Genomic DNA, 19686 nt, shown 5'->3' on the forward strand with positions numbered 1-19686 from the left:
CCTCAGGTCTGGTGATTAGGTTAGCGAAATTACACGAAGGATGTGAACATTTAACATCATCCCTTTCTTCAGTCCGATCTATTATTAGTGACATCTCCACCAGTCTCTACCATTTGACTTCACTGATTCTTAAACTTTTTTCTTTTCCGAGGTAACCCCAGCCTCATGCTAGTGGGCACAGGACGTCCAGTCTACCATGAGAAAAACATGGAATGGACATTCTCCTACATACACAAGCGAACGCTCGCTACTTGCAGCCATCTATTGAGTGGACAGGATGCATGAATAAATTAAATGTAAATACTCAGCAAGCAAAAGAAGAGAAAAGAAAATCTCGGCCCCGCGAACCTGTAGTGCCTTGTTTTTCCTATACAGCCTGTTGAGAAGAAAGATGGAAGGAGGCGAGCATGCATAATACATAACACACGACTGTGATCTCTGTAGCCCTGTAGGCAGCGGAAGGCTGTGACCGGATGTCCAAGCATCTGTCACAGTGGGGAGACAATCGATGAGGACTTGACGATCGGAGTTGTTCTGGAGCATGAAAGCGCGTCGGTGAGGAGTTCTTGGAGCTTGGCTCTTGTGATGAAGATGGTGCTTGGTGTAGGAGGTGTTATACGACCATGCTGACTGCCGACAGAGTGTGTGTGTGTGGATTAGGGCTGCTAGGTGTTCCCGTCAAACCCAGCTATAAATTTGCATTGTAATTTAAGGTTTGAGTTTAATTGTTATTATTGTTTAAGAAAATAAAATCTTTCAGATTTAAACAACATATGGAGGAAGTTTTAACTAAATTGTTAATTGAAATAGCTGAACAGAAACGATTGTTGATATGACTATACGCTGGCAGGACATCGGACCACATTGGACAGTCAGAACAGTGCTGCATGGAAGGGATCTGATTTTCTGTGTGAGAAAGCTACAAGAAAAAAATGGTATCGGAAGTGCAGAGGAAGGGAGACGCTGCCGTGTAAAGGTCATGGTCACAAGATAAACTGTTTATTTGTAGCATGCTTCGTGGACGTTTAGTTCAATGTCTCCGAAAATGTCAGAGAACATTTCAAATAAACAGAAACAATTTTGACAAGTAAGTCAGAAACTCCGTAGAAATAATAATAGGAACTGTGCTACTAGAACATTTCAAGTTTTAAAAAGCATCTATACTTAGGACATTCTTCCCCCACCCCACCCAGACCAACCCACGTGGCAGCCTCCATGACTGCATCTATAGCTCCAAAATATTCTAAAGACGGGTATTTTTCAGCCCGAATTTCGGATTTTGTTTTTGAAGAGCAGCCATGAGAATGGTAGCTACCTTGCTACACTGAACTGAGCTCAGGTTGCCATGACGAACGTAACACTAATCAACACTAACACAGCCACACTCACCAGCAACCATATTGCCATGCTCAATACTAACCACATTGCCACACCAGTAATCACCTCGCCACTTTGATTAGTCCTCAGTTTGCACAATGAGAAGTAACAATCTTGCATACAGTGATCAGTAAGTACTTGACCACGCTGACCAGTAACCACCTTCTCACTTTGACCAGCAATCAACTTAGCCTCACTGACCAATGGCCTCCTGTTGGACTGGGCAATAATCTCCTGCCTCTAGCACGGCGGTGTCGTTGTGGCTAGACGACCCAAACGCACCCCACCCCCGGCAGTCATCCGGGCAACTCGCCGCGGCCATTAACTCTCGATTCCGGAGAATGATTGCGTCTGCTGCGGGGACGAGGTCATCGGTCTTCGCGTTGCCAGCCATTCCCCAGAGGCTCGCCATTCAACTCTGCCATGGCTAAATTATTTTCGACAGTAGTCATGAGGTTTTTTTAAATGTTTAAATGTTGGGATGTCAACTGCTATGTAGTAGAATAGAAGATCGACTTGGGAACGTTCGTAAATTTAATTTAAATACTATTTTATGTAATACAGTTTATACATAGTCACAGAACCTTTTGTATGTAGAGCAGGTTTTTTTTATTAGGTATCTCCTTTAATAATAGAGAAATTACTTTTCCGAGTGCTCTTTTTTAATATTACACTTGTGAATACATGATTTAAGAAGCAGGATGGTATTTCCTTATCATATTTGTACTTGCTTAATCTCTACATCTTGAGGCACACGATGCCCTACTCACAGTACGCTGATAGATACTAAAAAGAGGTTAATGCATGTAGCAGTCATATAAGTGAGTTAGCATCCTGTCAGAAGCCAGGTCATGGTATGAACATGGTTCTTACTTTTTTCATTTTTGATCAAAGTAAACCCTCCTTACTTAGGTCTGCATCTCCCCAATCCCTTGTCCCACCCTCTAAATGTTATTTTGTGGAATTTCAGAGTTTTGAGTTTTGAAAGCGTCTTCGATAATATTCAAAGAGGAGATATTTTTTTTTACTTCACTAAAAGCTAGAAGCTCTCATCATATTTCTGAATTTAATTGTCACCGCTTTGAAGGTGATTCAGAACCGCCTTATACCGATGGTTCAAGATCACAGTTTAACAGATCTTCAACGGTTGCATCCTTGTTTAAAAAAAGCACCTTCAACGAGGTAAAGATATGTGCTATAACTTTATAGACTTCAAGAAGGCATTCGGTAGAGACTGGCACAATGGGCTGTGGTACTTGGTGCCGAAATTCAACATTGAAGAGTACATCATCTGACCATTCAATTGCTGAACACCAGTTCTTGAAGCTCGGTGCTCCTCAACAATCAGGTGGGAGAATGCTTTCCGACGACGGTAGGCGTTTGCCAGGGTCAACCTCTGTTCCCGTTGCTGTTTAACATTTATCTTGAGAAAATTATGCAGATACGCTTCATGAGTATGCATCTTCGTGTCCATCGGGGGAAGGCTATCAAGCAACCTTCGCTTTGCTGATGACATCGATCTGATGTCACGCAGAAATAGTGAGTTGCAAGCTCTCACAGACAAACTGGCCGCCAGTGCGAACTCATATGGGATGGAAATCAACTCAGACAGGAGCAAAGGAATAGTGGATAGGGAGAAGCGGAGATCTTACGAACGGCCTGCAACTTGAGTACATAGCTTCAAGTGCAGGGTGCGGCGCTGTCTAAGGACGGCAGCTGCGCGATGGACATTCGACACATCATAGTTTCAGCCTTAACAAGGCTGAAACAAAATCTAGGATAGCAGATGTATATGTTTCGCCATTAAATTTGTTATACGTGCCTAGTCTTTCCCATCACGCTGTACGGATGCCAAACGTGGACCTTTTCTAACTGAGACGGAGAGAATGATTCAGCTATTTGTTCCTAATGTCTTACAAGGAATACAAAACAAACCACTTGTTTGGCAATGCTGTCGCCGCTCTGATATGTTCCCCATGAACCTCTGCTCGCCATAGTCGGGCTCATGAAGCTCGATATGACACCCTATCAAAGACAGTCCTCTAAAGGTATGTAGAAGGAGGACGCCAGAGAGGTAAGCAACGGAGATTGTGTCTGGCTAACATCAAAGATTGGACAGGAACTGGTCCAGATGGAGACCTAGTCAGAGAAATTTAGATTGGCCTCGCCTTCGCCGCAGCTGCGTCTCATCATTCCCACACTTCCTCCAACGAGTGGTATTTGCGGGTTTATTTCGAGTCCGATCAGTGTTAATTAAACGCGTGATGATGATTGATGACGATTAATTGATTGATTATTGATGATTATTGATGATGATTGAAAATAATCTACCTTTTCCATCCTGCATCATTTTTTAATGTTGTTTCTTTTGCCAGTTCTTTCCTTTCAAGTTCTACTTATGTCATTCCTTAAGTTTCCGACAGTTTTTCCAGTTCTTCATCTAGTTTTTCATATCCTTTCATTCTCTCTTGCAGTTTTTTTTTCTTCCTTCCTATCTGTGCCGTGTGTAGTTTGCCCTTGTTTTCGATCTTGTTACTGCTTGTATTAATATTTTAGGATTTCGGATTTTGTTTTCTTTGTTCATATCCTTTACTCTGTGAATTACGTTGGCTGCTCTTCTACATTATTTCGGTTTTCCTAGCATGCCTATGCCCTTGTGTTTCCCTAGTTGCCAGCCGCAATATTAAGCTGTTGCTGTTGTCATCGATCGTCTGGTATTCCTGACACATTTTGTAGTTTTGGCCGTTTCAATCTTTATTCCCAGTCATTCTTGTTTCTAAAAGTTCAAGGTTTTCCCCTGACCTATTGACTGTCGGGCAGTCGAATGCTAAAAGAACTTACTTTTATCAAGGCCATCTCCCTCTCTTCTACAGAGCCCATCTTCCCCACGTGCAATGCACGAGCACAGAGATAGAAAGAAAGAAACAAACATGCAGAAAAGCAGTTCCACACACACTCACATTCTCCCTCTCTCACACTAAACATACGGTCACACACACACTGCCCAATAAATTCAGTCGCTCTCTCTCTATTTTTGGCAATCGCTATGGTTACCATCATCTCACGCGATTTTTAAATTTGTTCTAATTTTTTTTTCTATTTGCCTTTCACCTCTTTGCACCCTTTTTTCGCACATTCAATAAAATCCCTGCGCATGACCCAACAAAATTCAGAACTCCATCGCCCGTTCACCCACTCAAAAAAAAAAAAAAAAACCTGCCAAGCATATAACAACCTCACTTCATGAAAAGCAAACAGTTGATTAAGAAAAAGTCATACGGGAACAAACGAATAATGTAATAATATCAACACTGACAATATGGTGTGAACCAGCACAGCTGCACAGAAGAACAAACAAACTTCTCAAATCATTGTTTACGATGAACAATGGTCGATGTAAAAAAAAACTCTCCAACAGATCAGTTGATACATTCGCCCGGATGTGCGCAATTTCGCGCGGAAACTTGACATGTTGCATCAGCTCTGCTGATGGCCGGCACTGGAGTGGAACCATAATGAAACGACAGCTTCTTATCAGAAACTATTAAAACGCTGGGGTCCAATGACGTCAGAGCCGCCATGTTTTGTTTTATTGGGTTTTTCCCCTTTTCCCCTGTTTGCATATCGACTGCACCTTTCTACAAACAATGACCGAGAGTGTCAAGTTGTCTGCCCTTGTGTTAAAGGGAGATAGAAATCATACCCGATACAAATAATTTTTTTGCTTATTTTGGCTGGTGTCCAAGGAAAATACATACTCCAAATGCTGGAGACCCTTGTGGTTGCACACCCTCGATCATCTTCGTGTGTACACTCTTGTTGCCGCGCTTATCAGATGGCTAACAAACCACCCGACATCACATACGGAAATGAATCGACTTGGACAGAGAACAGTTGGGGTCTGGGTGGTTAAAACATGTCACAACCTCCCCTTTCCGTGCAAGCTACAGGAAGTCGGGAGCTGATATTATGGCCGGAGCACGCTAGGCATGGAGCTGGAGCCATGAAGCGAGTGTTACACGATCGACAAGCACTTACAATGTCCAAAAGGGTTGGGCGGGAGGGTCGGGGAGGAACAGCCGTAAATCTCGCCTCGTGCACCCGGGCACTGACACGACGTGCAGTGTGGTTTACTGCCGATGATGGAGGAAACAGCCAGACCACAGCAGACCAAACGTGTGTCTCCCAATCGATGTGTTCCAGAACAAACTGCAAGGCTCTCGTCAGCAGAATTTTGTTAGTGTCCTTTGGCTAAACATTCAATGTCTGCACTCAGCTCTACACACACCTCAGTCACGTGGTAGGCGTGGAGGACCTTAACTGAACACATGTCATCCAGTTCCTGATTACCTTTAACACATTTTTTAGTCATAAATAAAATTTTCTAAAAGACAGACAAACACAAACTACACAATTATTGAATTATAAACTCCATCGCTTCTGAATCCCCAATTGTGTCTATCATTTTTTTTTTCTTCTGACCTCCTTGGATCGCTCTGTCCTTCAACACCTCACTGGCCTCTTCTTTTACGATCTCATCGAATCTGAAATAATTTTCATCGACTTTGTCATCCATGTTGGGTCTTTATACTGCTTGCACTCTAAGCCTGACGGGAAAGGACCTGCGTTATTACTCCAGTGGTTGTCGAGGGTCTTCTTACCCTGCGGACATGCGCACCGTTAAGATTTACTTAATCGCCTGTTCATTTTGCTGATCAGTTGCCACTGTTTACTGATCGATAAACCCTTCATAATTCATGTCTTTTTTTTTTTTCTACCGGCATCAATACCCCTGTAGGCAATTAGTGGATGTCTAGAACTACTGGTGGGGGTTGGAGTGGAGGAAATCAACCGGACCGGTGTGGACCATGAATGGTTGCTAGTCAAGGACTTTGGTCTGAGCTTGTTTGAGATGCTTGCATGTCGCTACTTCTGTTTAAAGCACCACTCGACAATGGAAAAATCATTTTTAAAAACCTGACATGAAAAGAAGTAGTAGGCAAACGCAGAATTTTCTTTCTGCGCGAATGAGTAATGTGTACCATCTTTTCTAGATATTGTTTATACTGTTTATAATGTTTAAATGCTTTTGTTCGGGAGAGAGGAAGTGGTTTCTTTTCAAAGCCGAAGACAACCTTGTATATTCTTGTTCTTTTCTCTCTTTTTTTCGATTCTGCTTGGATTTTGTCAAGGGTATGACACAATACAGGATGACTCTACAGCAGCGGTTCTCAACCTGTGGGGCGCGACCCCCTGGGGGGTCGCGACGTGCCTACAAGGGGGTCGCGAAGGTGGTCATTTTTTAAAAAGTTTTCTTATACTGGTATAGTGAAATTAGTTTACATTGTGTAACCGAGTGGTGCGGGGGCTCAAACTCCAAATCTCTTCTCCCTATTCAAGTACACTGTCTCGCAATGCAGTGACTTCTCACTTCAAAACTCAAAACACAATCCTCTCAACAATTAAACCCCAATCTCCCTCCTCTCACCTTTTGCCCTCTCTCTTCCCAATCTCTCATCGCTGACTCCCTCTCCTCTCCAGTCACACCTCTCTCTCTTTTTAAACATCTAAAGGCACGCATTCAGGAAACGTCCATCATTCACACCTTTCATTCGCACATGCTCAGTCCTAGTACTCTATAGGTCCTGACAGAAGGCCATGACCAGATATTGAAGGACACCACCATATTACAAACAACTGACAAGATGAATGCTTTCGTCCGAAAAATTTCGTTGTGGACGCAAAAGATACGCCAAGAAAATTTTTGATATGTTTCCGTGCTTGTGTAAGTGCAAGGCTGACAACTTGAATCTTGATCAGGTGAAGAATGTATTATTGCCATCTAAACGGACTGCAAGAAAGGTTTCAGCATTATTTCGCTGAATTGATGTTACTAATACGATTGGATTCGTAATCCATTTCTGGCTGATCTAGCACAAGCGTGCTGTCACGGAAGAAGAAGAGCAGCTCATCGACCTTTCGAGTGACCAATCCCTGAAATGGTCTTCCAAACAACACCTAAAGCAACATTCTGGATTAGCATCAACGGTGAATATCCTCTTTCTGAGAAAGCAATGAAAGTTCTTCTGCCATTTTCAACTTCATATATGTGTGAGCAAGGATTTTCAGCATTGGCAGCACTGAAGTCGAAATACAGAAATCGTGTGGATGCAGAGGCTGAGCTGCAAATAGCAGTGGGTAGAACATCGCACACAGGTTCGCTTCTCTGTGCAACAGCAAGCAGGCTCAACCTTCTCATTAATCAAAGTGAGTGTCCAATAAATAATATTTATTAGCACACAGAATTTGCTTTAGTAAAAATTTCATTAACAGAGATACGAACTTTGTTTCTTCCGTTGTTGATTTCTCGACGCAGCGTTCGAGTTAGCTATTCCCCCCCGCTCTTCACCGACCTAGCTGGCTAAGGGGTCGCGACGTCAGGGGGTCACATGTAAAAAAACCACTGCTCTACAGCAAGAAAATTTTTTAAATGTTTTTGAAATATTGGAAACAGAGCACACCTCCCATTTGAATTACCCACTGGGACTAATAAATTTGGTTGTTATTGTTATTATTGTTAAGATGGTTAATGCCTTTAAAACCCTATGTTCTCCATTTTTGTGGTGGGGTACATGTCGCACAAACACCGCAAACCCCAAGCCATAAACATCAATTTTACAATAACAACAAAATTAAAAATAATTTTTAGATGTAATTTTTAGATGACATCCCCACCATCTGATGTGTCAATTAAAAAAAACGAACCAACGAACAACAGAACACGCGGGGGTAGACATGGCATCTTTGTTCTCGCTGCTCCAACGTCTGATGTTGTTTCAACCAGAACATCAATCGATGCCAGAGTTCTCACACACAAAGGAAGGTCGTCGCCTACAACATATTTCTGTGCATGGCAGCCATCCAGGAGCCGTGCGACGAGAATAGCTGTTCACGTTTATTCCTGGGACACGAAAACATCACCGAAAAGCTGCCTACAAATATTTTTTGCCATAGAGATGGCTTCCTATTTATACGTGGCGGTCGAATCTCCCGCTCGATGCATCAGTTTCTGGATGTGACAGCGGAAGTCTCCGCGAAGCAAAGCGCGTGCGCAGAGGGACCGCTCCCTTTCATCGTCCAGACGAAGTCCGGCCGGTAGTTTTGCATCGGAAACTGTCTGGGGACCCCGGGGACCGACTTGGAGGGATCTGGCTTTGATCTGTCGCTGGGGTTCGATCCTTGGTGTCACAGTCAAGCGGCCAGCCTGTGAGAGTTCTCCTCCCAGCTTTGTGGAATGGTCACAAACATCAACGTGAAATTGGTCCTCCCTTTCTTTCAATGAACTTTCTTGAGTACATATCTTTCATTACTTTATGTGTGAATGTGTGAACAGTTCTAAATTACTTTATCCGCTTATTGCTTATTTTTAGAAATACCCGATGTACCCAGCGAATAGTATGGAATAGCTTCTTCATATCCCAAACTAAGTCTCAATTTTAAAAAGAGGTTAGTCAGCTTACTGTTTATTTTAGGACCTGATACTCTGTCAAATCCTCTTTTCCATCCTGGTTTAAGACACGGTGACAAGATAGAGTACAAACAGACTGCCAGCCAAAGGTTCCTCCACCCACCAACCTTCCCCCCGACCATATTCCGTAGCAACCACCACAACACCTCCCCTCCATCGTACCGCCCCTCGGAACACTGCTGCTCGACAGGCGAACAACGACAACGATCTCACATCAAACATTATCGCTTACCGATGCCGGCGCCGACGACTATTCGGCCGACGAGAAGGACGAACTTGTCCTTGGAGAAGGCCATGATCAGCGAACCCACGGTGAAGATCAGCGAAGCCACCATGATGACCGGTCGCCGACCCAGCATGTCGTTCAGAACCCCCGACCAGGGCAAGCACAGCAGCAGATGCGATGGTGACACTGACCTGGAGGAGGAGGATAGCACAGAGCAATGTCATCATCATCATCATCATCATCATCATCATAGAGACATGTGATAGCCATTTCAAGAATGAAGTTTTTTTAAATCGATTCTTCCATCTGACCTTTAACCCGTTCCTTCCCGTTCGTCCACTCTGGTATAAAAAAATATCACTGACTTTGTCATTTTATTGGAATTTGTTATTTCATTGCCAGTGTCATCGCCATCTCTTTGTTAGTCGTTATCCTACACGTTGTCATCGTCATTGTCAATACACCCACTCGTCGTCTGTACTTACGATGAGCTCCTGCCACACGGACGAGAGGCTGAAGGAGTTGCGAAGCAGGATCATTGCACCCGAGATGACACCCGTATCGTACCCGAAGAGGAAACCTCCTAGCGCGGCGAAGAAGGTAAGGATGTAGATGAAGCGGGGTGTCTGTACTTTCTGCTGCAGGCTGTCGATCTTCAGGTTCATCTTTCTCATTCTCTCCATCACAGAGTTTGTTGGGTCGCTGCTGCTCACCCGCCTGACCCAACTGACCCACGCTGCCAACCCGAGCCATGGCGGAGGGGCAACGCTCTACAGGGAGGCAGTGGGTCGTGTGGTGATAAGAATTCTTTCTGGGAATCTGGGTACACGTTCAGAAGAGACTGTGGTCCATGTCTTTAGTCCCTTCCCGAGGGATGGACGGTTATGTCAGGTGTAGCTCAACTGTAACTGTAGCACCTTGCAAATACTTTGCTGATGAGGATGAGTTCTTTTCCTGCAATCAATCCGATGTGGTGGGTGTAAGCAGACATTTACTTCAAAATTGTTTTTTAAAAAAAGATGATGGCTATAAACACCAACCTCGTCATCGTCCTCGTAGTCAACATTATCGTCCTTGTTGTTGTACTGACTTACTTGTCTACAACCACTGAAGTTCATGGGTGCATGAAGGTGGCGGGTCAAGGTCTCGTACACCACAGACAGTGTTTAGAAATCAGAGGTTGCGAGAAATTCGTGTCATTGGGAAACCTCGGCGCGTGCTGGGAAATGAACCTCAGCTCACGCGCAGCGCGTGCCGGGAATAATCAGCGCCTGCTGCTTGTGATTCCCGAGACCTTCGATCCTTTACTTACTGGCAGGCCGCACAGTCGTCTGCTTCTTGTCTGGGAACTTGTTGCATGTCACGCGCCCGCTGACGGGAGGTGATTCACAGACAGAGAGAGAGAGAGCCTGCACAACGACAGTAATTACATCGGCGACGACTAAGCAGCCAAGAACAGTGCCAGAGGGCAAGAACAGTAAACAATGATTTGCTGAGACCAATATTTCGCTGCAATGAATCCAAGGTCCTGAAAGTACAAGCTATTGCAGATACGAGTTAAGTCTTGAAGAAGAAGAAAAAGATGATGATAATGATGATGATGAGGAGGAGGAGGAGGAAGAGGAAGAGGAGGATTAGCTTTTATAATTTGCATTGTTTACTGTTGCAGTTATCAGTTGGTGTACTTGCTTACTTCACAGCTATTTCACTTGCAACAATCTACCAAGATAACATGAGATACAGAAAAGATTTTTTTATTATTATTATTATTATTATTATTATTATTATTATTATTATTATTATTATTATTATTATTATTATTATTATTATTTGGAGAAACAGCAAAGCTCTGGCTTCCTCCAATTCTAACTTAACTTCACATAAAAAAAATTATACACAAAACACCTGAAGTACAGTATATAAAGTGTATATATACACATGGTTGCAATGACAGTGTTAGATAACATCTACAGCTCAGAAATGTGCAAACTACAGTTATCGTGCGAGGATCCTTCATTCAGAGGAAGACTGGTGGAGACACTGAATGACTGCGCCCTCTGAACGATTCTCGTCAGGTGTGTCTACCTGTCGCTGCCATCGACCACCAGACACTCCCTCCACCTGCCGCAGTCTGCAGGAGGCAGGTGTTAGCTTGTTGCCAAGTGCAAGCAGCCAGTCCCCGGGGTCGACTCAGCGGTCTCTTCGATCATGGCTAGTGTCATCGGGCACAGATTCATTAAAGGTCTTGAATAAAACATTTGTCAGGTAGGTTTTCTAAGCTGTAGTCCTGTAGTCATAACCTCGTTTGGATTTGACCGGTGAATTCAGGTAAAAACAAGATTTCAGACCAAAAGAAAAAAGAAAAATAATAATAATAGTATTCAGAACTGCATTCTTGGACAACGACGGTGTTTTATTTTTCTAGTCATCGGTTTTCTAATCAGACACGTATCCAGCAACAGACCAAAAGTCAGTGTTGCACCAACCGTCGGACGATATAGATATCATTTCATCTGCAATGATGAAAGAGAAAAAAAAGAAGAAAGAAGGGACTTGTAGGGGACGCAGACGTGACCGCCAACTCGTAGACAAACCAAAATATAGGAAATCCATTTCCCAGATCAGGGTACTTGTCCTGTCCGGCTTTTCGTGACATCCGTGAACCCTGGGAAAGACTGCAAGTGGGGGGAGGTGATGTGGATTGGGAGGGAAGGACTCAAGGGAGCTGGAAGTGCTTCTCCCTGGCGAGACGCTGGCCGTTCAAAAAGGTGCTTTCACCTCAGGATGTATCCCCTCGCTCAGTGCTCGACTCAACAGAGACATACATCATGTCTTACGGTAACCGGAATTGAATTCTCAGTGCCGGAAGGTCGTCTTGTCTGCAAGAATTAGAGACTGGAGAAGAGCAGCTCTTCGCCTTGAATGTGATTCTTGCCGTGGGGCTGGTAGTGATGGATACTCCTTCTTTCGTTCGTTTATTAATTGGTTCTTTTGTATGTTTGTTCTTTCTTTCTTGTTTCGCTCGTTAATTGTTGTCTTTCCTTCTATCATTTTTACTTTTTTTTTTTTTTGCTTGTTTATCCATTTTTTTTTTCCTTTTCTTTTTTTTCGTTTGTTTGTTTTTGGGGGTTTTTTTTGTGTTTTTTTGTTGGTTTTTTTTTTTTTGCACGCCAACAGTCATTGTGTCTACGTTAGAGCATGCATTATCTAATATGTATTATCTAATACACACATGACAATAAAAATGGCAGTTAATTTATTATCTTTGTCGAGAGAAATTTTGATGTGATGCTCAGCATAACCCTTCATTCATAAGTATAATGCAAAACACAAATACAGTTTACATCGAGGTAGGAACGATTATAATACAGGACTTACTCATTCTCTTCCTACACCAACTTGAGTTTCAGCTTTTCTTATGTGTGTGTGTGTGCGCGCGCGTGTGCGTGTGTGCATACAATGGTTCGAGAATGGACTGTTTTGTTGTATTAACTGATTAATCTGATCATGAGTCTGATTGCTGTCGCTCTAAATAATCCGTGAGGACAGATACACAAGAGACCGTCATGAAACATTCAATTTCTAAAAATGGCAGATAACAAACACAAAGATCTCAAAATAAACATAATACAAGCAAGCATCAAAGAATTACATAATACAAAAGAAAAAAACCCTCAGAATGAATAAAATACGGAAACAAAACAGCTATCACGATGACTGTAACACAGACACAGTAAAATCACAATAAACAGAATATTGAAACAAATTTCTCCAAAAGAAAATAACACGGGATCAGAATCTTTAACAGTAAACAGAACCAATATCTGTCACAATAAATAAATTACAGGTCGCAAGCAAAATGAACACAATACAGAATCAAAAGCTATCACGATGAATATAATATAGAAAAAAAGTCTCTCATCATGAACATAATACAGGATCAGAAGCTTTCACATCAAAACAAAACCCAAATAGGAATGCAAGGATGTCATTTCGGAACACAAATATTGTCACTCTCCCCTGCAAGAGCTCTCAGGACACTGACATTTCGGACAAATGCCTCTGAACTTAACGACAAAAAAATCTCTTAACGTAAAAAGGATGAAAGAAATTATTGCAAAACACAAAAATATGAAAAGAAACAAAACTCCAGAATATCTTCCTACGCAAAGAATAGAATGATCTTTCGAAACAAATACATTGAATTAATATTAAGAATAATAACAAATATATCGCTTCATTGGCTGAATCACAAACACGCATAAAAAAAATTCTCTCTTACAAGATTTTGCGAGTGCTGCTGTTCCCAGCGTTCGATTGGCGAGGCCCAGTGTTGCAGTCTCCTCAATCACGCCAGCAGGCAGGCAAGCAGACGACCGGCACTCGACAAGCAGCACTCGGCATCCTCCTTCAGTCTGCGCCGCCAGCACTAGGTGGCCCCTCTTGTCTCTGTCCCTCCAAGAGTTTCTACCCGCTTAGTTAGGGCAAGGCCGCGCGGATACCCTTCTACTCCTCCACCGATCCACCGATTGCACCGGGTGGACGATAGGCGTCTCTGCAGGCTTCCGATGCCAGAAACACGATGCTGGGGCGTTCTGCGTGCCTGGCGAGTCTGTCGCTACGTGTCCTCCACTTCACGGCACGCGCACACACACGCGCGCGTGCGAGAGAGAGAGACAGAGAAGGATAGCTCTGAAGGCCGGCTGCTGACCTGCCCTCGGGTTGCAGCGCTCTTTCTCTCTCTCTTCGCAGCAGAGACTTGCCTCCGTCACGGCGCGCACGGGGGTCAGCGACTGACCCTTCGTTGGCGGTGTGTGCGTGTGTGTGCTTGCTCTGCTGCGGTCTGCTGGACGACTGTGGTGCCGCCACCGCGCGTGGGCTGCCAGCGCCGGTACGATACGGTACAGCGGCTGTTTGCGGCTGACGCTGCCGGCACGGCGTCCGTTATATTGCTGCAGCACTGCTGGCAACGCCACAAGCTGGTGATGCAGGGGTTGCTGGCGAGATGGAGAACCCAGCGACTGTAGTGCGTGTGTGTGTGTGGTTTGGTGAGATAACAGGAGAGCCTGAGATGTTTCGTGCCTATAATGAACATCAGCTTCTCTGTTTGTCTGTCTGCCTGCCTGCCTGCCTGTCTGTCTACCTGTCTACCTGCCTGCCTGCCTGCCTGTCTGTCTGTCTATCTGCCTGTGTGTCTGCCTGTCTGTCTGCCTGCCTGCCTGTCTGTCGGTCGGTCGGTCGGTCTGTTTGAGACGGCAGGCGTACATGGTACACCCCACCTGGATTACTGCCCATGTCGCGCATCATTACCTCCCCTAGTTGACCTAGCTGTCAAATCGTAGTGATGGTGGTGGTGGTGGTGGCACACCACGGACTTGTATTACAAGTAATTACACTACTCCTCAAAAACCGAGTGGAGGAGCTGTTCTTGAAAAAAATGTCAGTTTCTAACATTTCACTCCCAAATTATCGAAGGGCCATGGTGTTAATACCTTCTCATTTATTTTATTTTTATTTTATTTTTCCGCTACTCAACTCTCTGCGTGATTGCGAATCTCTCTGTCTGCTTTGCATACCTGTCTGTATGTCTGTCTGTCTGAAAAGATAGAAAATCTGTTTGTTTCTCTGTACATTCCTTGTACGTGGTGTCCTACTGTCTCTTATCTGAAAAATGGTAATGTCGGCTCGGGCTCGGTTTCCGTCAGAATATAGATCGACACGGTCGCTTTCTGCTGCATTTATTCAGGAACTGAGTCAGCAACTTAGGAATCTATGAAGATGGTTTCTTGGTGAGGGCGAGGCGTCACATCATGTCCTACGTGACCTACTGCCTGTGTACTACGTGACCAAGCCGTCTACCAGATGCCGATGTCTGCTCTTCGTACTCATTTCAGGGGTTGCGTCTGCTCTGTCTGGCCGACATATTCAAATAGATGCCCTTCCCAACGTTTTCCAAGTAAGCAGAAATTTCTACCTAGAATACCGCCCATATTTGTATCAGCACAGAACATGTTGCACCACGTGTTCTCACGTGTAATCAATATTGTGTGGAAATAAGATGTGTAGAGTTTCCTGTTCCAACTTGTAAAACGAGACTCTAAGCTTCTCGCAAACTCTCCTTTATTTGAAAACACGCTGTCTGGTAAATACGCTTTGTCTTCCGAAGATTCGAACATAACGACTCCCAGGTTTCGACGACAAATGCCAGTAAACAGAGGATCTCTCCAAGAATGTCAAGAACACAAAAGCTCAAGATCTTAGGGAAGAATTTAAGGCTTCAGGGGAAGTAATCGATCCGAATGCGCACACCACACAATGGGAACATGCGCGCGCCAAGGACCCGGATTTGCAGAGACACTTCTTGGAATTTACATGTCCGAAGACCGGACGTTCTAGACTCACCTCCCCACTTAGCCACTCACCCTCCGGCATCGTTCTATTTTAGTGCATTTCAACTCAGAGCTGACTGCTTCAGTGGCGCTGGTTAAAACTCATTTGCCTGCCCTTGCAGTCAGACACCTCAGCATCAGTGATTGCAGACTATAAGGCTAAAGAGAGAAAGACAGAAAAAAAAGAAGTATTTTAGCCATATATCGTCAACAGCATGTCAAACTATGCATTTCTTTTTTTCTCTTTGTCTCTATTTTTTTTTTTTTTTTTTGTCCCAGACTTCTTTCGTTTTTTTTTTCCTTCCTCCATTATTCTTTTGTGGTTTTCTTTCTGTTTCTGTTGTAGATATCCAAAGATGACAAGTAGTTTACGAAGGACTGCAGGAACTTCGTCTGCAAAATCTCAGTGGGTGTGTTGCAGTGTCAGCCAGGCTGCGATCGAAAAGAATGGATTGTCGGGGGATGGTAGTAGTGGTGGTAAGCTAGAGTCGAACCGTGGGGCAAGCTAGTTAGGTACAAGAAGCTGAGTATACAGCATCGTCGTGTACACGTGCAATAAAACGACCTGTGTATGATGACTGTAGCTTGGGATGAACAAGCTGTAAAATGATCAATCAATGTTTATTGTTTGTAAAAGGCACAAACAACATCAAGAATTTTGTCTTTGGCACACAAGAAGACTTCCAAATGAAAGACAATCATAAGTTAATCACACACATTTCTGTCAAACCGAATCGTTGTGTATAAATAATAATAATACTTTAGCGTTAGCCATGTGAAAGTAAGAAAAGGTCACAACATTGGAAGTCTCCCCCGAACTTGATCAGCAGAGAGAGAAAGAGCTGTCCTGTTTGTTTTGAAGGGAGCGCACGCTGGACAGGTTAATGGTTGCTAATGGATATCGATAGCCATTCTTCTTCGGTCTCCTTATGATACTACATTCAGACCCCCGCAGTTTTCCCTCGTCCTTTTGGAATATCACATAGAATCTCATCAGGGTCTCGTGTGACCTTATGCCCCAGCGACAGCAAAAAGTCGCGAAATGTAAACTAATCTGACTACATCAACATTTTGACTGGTCCCGTCATGGTTGAGAAAAAAAAATCTTTTGTACAGGATCACTCGCAAAAATGCATTACTCAAACAGTCTGCAGTACCACTGTCTATGCCTGCAAGAGCTGTTTGTACTACAGTTCCTGTAGACACCAAAACAACTCACAACTCGCATGTCACAGACGAAAGTGAGCCGGGAGCAGGTACAGGTTAATAAATGTATGCATGATTTTAAAAAAAACCTCAGGTGCATAGATGTAATTACTAATGCATATAAACTGTGGTGAGGACACAGGTAGCGCCCTAATGGCCAGCAGCTAGGATCATGAGGATCATTGCTAGAGTATTCTAGCAGCTGCATCCACATGAGATGTTCGAGGGCTCGACATCCGATGACGTCAGAAGCGCGTGCTCCCACAAAGGTGTGCAGCCCTGGAGATGGCAAGAGTTGTCCTGGAGCTCAAAACACGATTGTTCACAAGCATATTAAAAATAAAGCGAAAAGCAGCTTAACAATAAAAAAAAACCGACCTATAGATGTCGCCCTTGGAATTTATCCTCTTGCGTCCCACCTGATCGATCAGCGGCAAAAGAAGAAAATGAAACGAACCGTGGGTAGTTCCTGTATCGTTAGGGCTACCTGTGAGTATTTGTGTAACTTTAGAGCTGGGTACGATTAGGTCACAGAGTATAGTTACAGATGCAGGCTAGAGTGAGGTGGGAAATGTAGGCGAGGCAAGACGATGTCATGGAAACGATGCCAACAGTTATTTTATGGAAATGTTCTGTGCCTTCCTGCGCCACCCGACGTGCGATGCCTTGCATGACGAATGACGTCATAACTCACAGTTTTTTTTTTTCGCCCACCCGACTTTAGCCTGCATCGTTACTGTGAAACCTACTATGGATTTTTTTGCCGTGTGTGTTATGTACGCACAGAGGTTTTTTTTTTTTTTACCAAAACAAGGAGTGCCGCAGGCACCAATTCCTCCAGTATTTTTCCGTTATAGGTTTTACCTAGGAATAAACAGGTAAAAACCTTTGTCGTCGCCTTCATTTTTATCATCATCATCGTCGTCGTCGTCGTCGTCATCATTTTCTTTTTTTTCTTCTTCTTCTTCTAACTGAAACTATAGGATTTTTGTTCTAATCCCATATCAATCAACGTCTTTTTCTGTAGCAGCATCATAATAAGTTTTCACCACCATATTCTCATCCTTATATATTTATCAGTCTCTTTCTTTCCTCTGCATTCTTTTCTGCCGCCAGCACAGGTGGACAGGACCCGTAAAATATTGTCGAAGCAAAACGAAGTTTTCAACATTTTCTTTTTTTTTGTGTGGTAGACAAGTACATTAAAGGTAATACGATACTTAGATAAGAATTGGCTTCCGAATTAACCATGCTGCGGATGCAATTTTTTTCTTCTTTCTTCTCCTTCTGTCATCTGTTCATTCTCTTTTCTTGTTATTCGCTTGGAGTTCTGTGCGTTTTGTTTCATCGTTTGTTTGTCCGTTCTTCCTTCCAACTGCCAAACTCATATCCTCAACTTGACCTAAAGGTCATGTAGAATCTGTGTACACATAAGAACACAGGAAGAACACGTTGCTAGGATGGTGTTAAGGGTGCAATCCTCCCCTGGGTCCCAAACAGGTGAGTACAACGTTCAAACAACGCACTTGCCAAGTATACCATACAACACCTGTTAACGGCACAGGTAGCCAAGGTTATCTAAGCGCGAGTCGATGCAGGTCAGGTAGCCATGGTGATCCAGGTACACAAGAAGCAAGTCGTTCGAGACATTCAGGTATGCTGAGAGATTGTTTTGCTAATGGGATCGACTACTGTCTTTAAGTTCGATTTTTTTTAGCCTGCAACAATATGAGTGTCGAGATCGATGAGCGCGAGTAGAGCAGAGTTCTCATGGTAAACAGCGACCCACTACCGATCCATACAGTATTTCTTTTATTGCCTAGATTGTATTACTTTTTGAATGAGTGAATGCTTTTAAACACTGCTTAAATCGCTTGTTAATCTCATGCATTAATCTGTCATCTGTCGGTCATCTAGTCTTCTATAAAATTCGTTCGATGAAAGAATGGGTTAGGGTTCCGGGTTATTAACGATCTCTTTCAAAATCCATTCTGTGCCTGAAATCTTTTATCCTTGACATAAATCGGTAGTATTCACTTTCCTACACAGAAACCAAAAAAATTCCTACTTTTACAAAAACGGGAGCATCTTGTTGTGTCTGAACTCGTTCGAGTTAACTTTAAGGCTGACAATCAATTCAGAAGAGACTTTCTTTATTGATAATTATGGTTTAAATACATCTAAATGTATATGTGTAATATAACTTAACCATTTTATTTCTTACTCGAGAATGTTAGTCATTATATTTATTTCTTCGGAGTTTGTTGGTGTTTGTCCGAAAGCCCGAAACCAACTGACTGCTGACTCAGAAGCCTGTGAACACCATCTCAGCCTCCACCACTACCCCAGCCACCAACAACACAATAATATTGAAACATAAAGCCCCGCTGGCAGCGTAAAAGATGTCAGGCACACAAGGGATTCCGGAAGAGGACCATTAATCATCAGCGCTGCTAGGGGGGAACTGCATCCAATCTTTCATCGACGGATCGAATTTCCTTGCCCCGTGTTTTTAACATGAAAGCCTTTAACCAATCTAAACGTGGCTCGGTCTTAAGTCAATTGTCGCTTTTCCAGCACACGTGACCCGTATTCAAAGCTGTCGCCATTTTTGTTTTTTGTCAATGGGTTGCTGGTGCACTTGTGCGTGTGAATGTGGGGAAGTGGGAGGAGGGGGAAGTACCTTATCTGGTTAGATGGTTTGTGACTGCTTTGTTTTCTTGTATCATCTGATCTGATCATCAGAGTCACAAGCGATTGGATGCATTGCACACGCACACTCACCCTCTCTGATATAATAAACAATCCCACAAATCTTCTTTATGTAGCTTCTTCGTGACCTCTCCTGCATAAACTTCCCGTAAAGATGCAGAAAGAGAAAAGGTAGCCCCACAACTTTGGAGTTGCAGGGGATGGAAGTGTCAAAGAACGGACAGCTTTTTGTGTGGGAGGTACCCATT

The 19686-nt window shown here is 43.5% G+C and overlaps 1 protein-coding gene across 1 annotated transcript in view; it reads right to left on the reverse strand.

Annotated features, from left to right (window-relative positions):
- Nucleotides 1-14208, reverse strand: part of LOC112571874 (proton myo-inositol cotransporter-like) — a 46017-nt gene extending 31809 nt beyond the window's left edge. The window contains 4 exon segments of the mRNA XM_025251221.1: nt 9138-9274; nt 9276-9322; nt 9617-10085; nt 13414-14208. Of these exon segments, the coding sequence (XP_025107006.1) occupies nt 9138-9274; nt 9276-9322; nt 9617-9814 (382 nt within the window). The 5' untranslated portion in view covers nt 9815-10085; nt 13414-14208.
- Nucleotides 14209-19686: the final 5478 nt, after the last annotated feature.

The sequence above is a fragment of the Pomacea canaliculata genome, linkage group LG9, assembly GCF_003073045.1.
Source record: "Pomacea canaliculata isolate SZHN2017 linkage group LG9, ASM307304v1, whole genome shotgun sequence".
In the NCBI taxonomy this organism is placed as follows: Eukaryota; Metazoa; Mollusca; class Gastropoda; order Architaenioglossa; family Ampullariidae; genus Pomacea; species Pomacea canaliculata.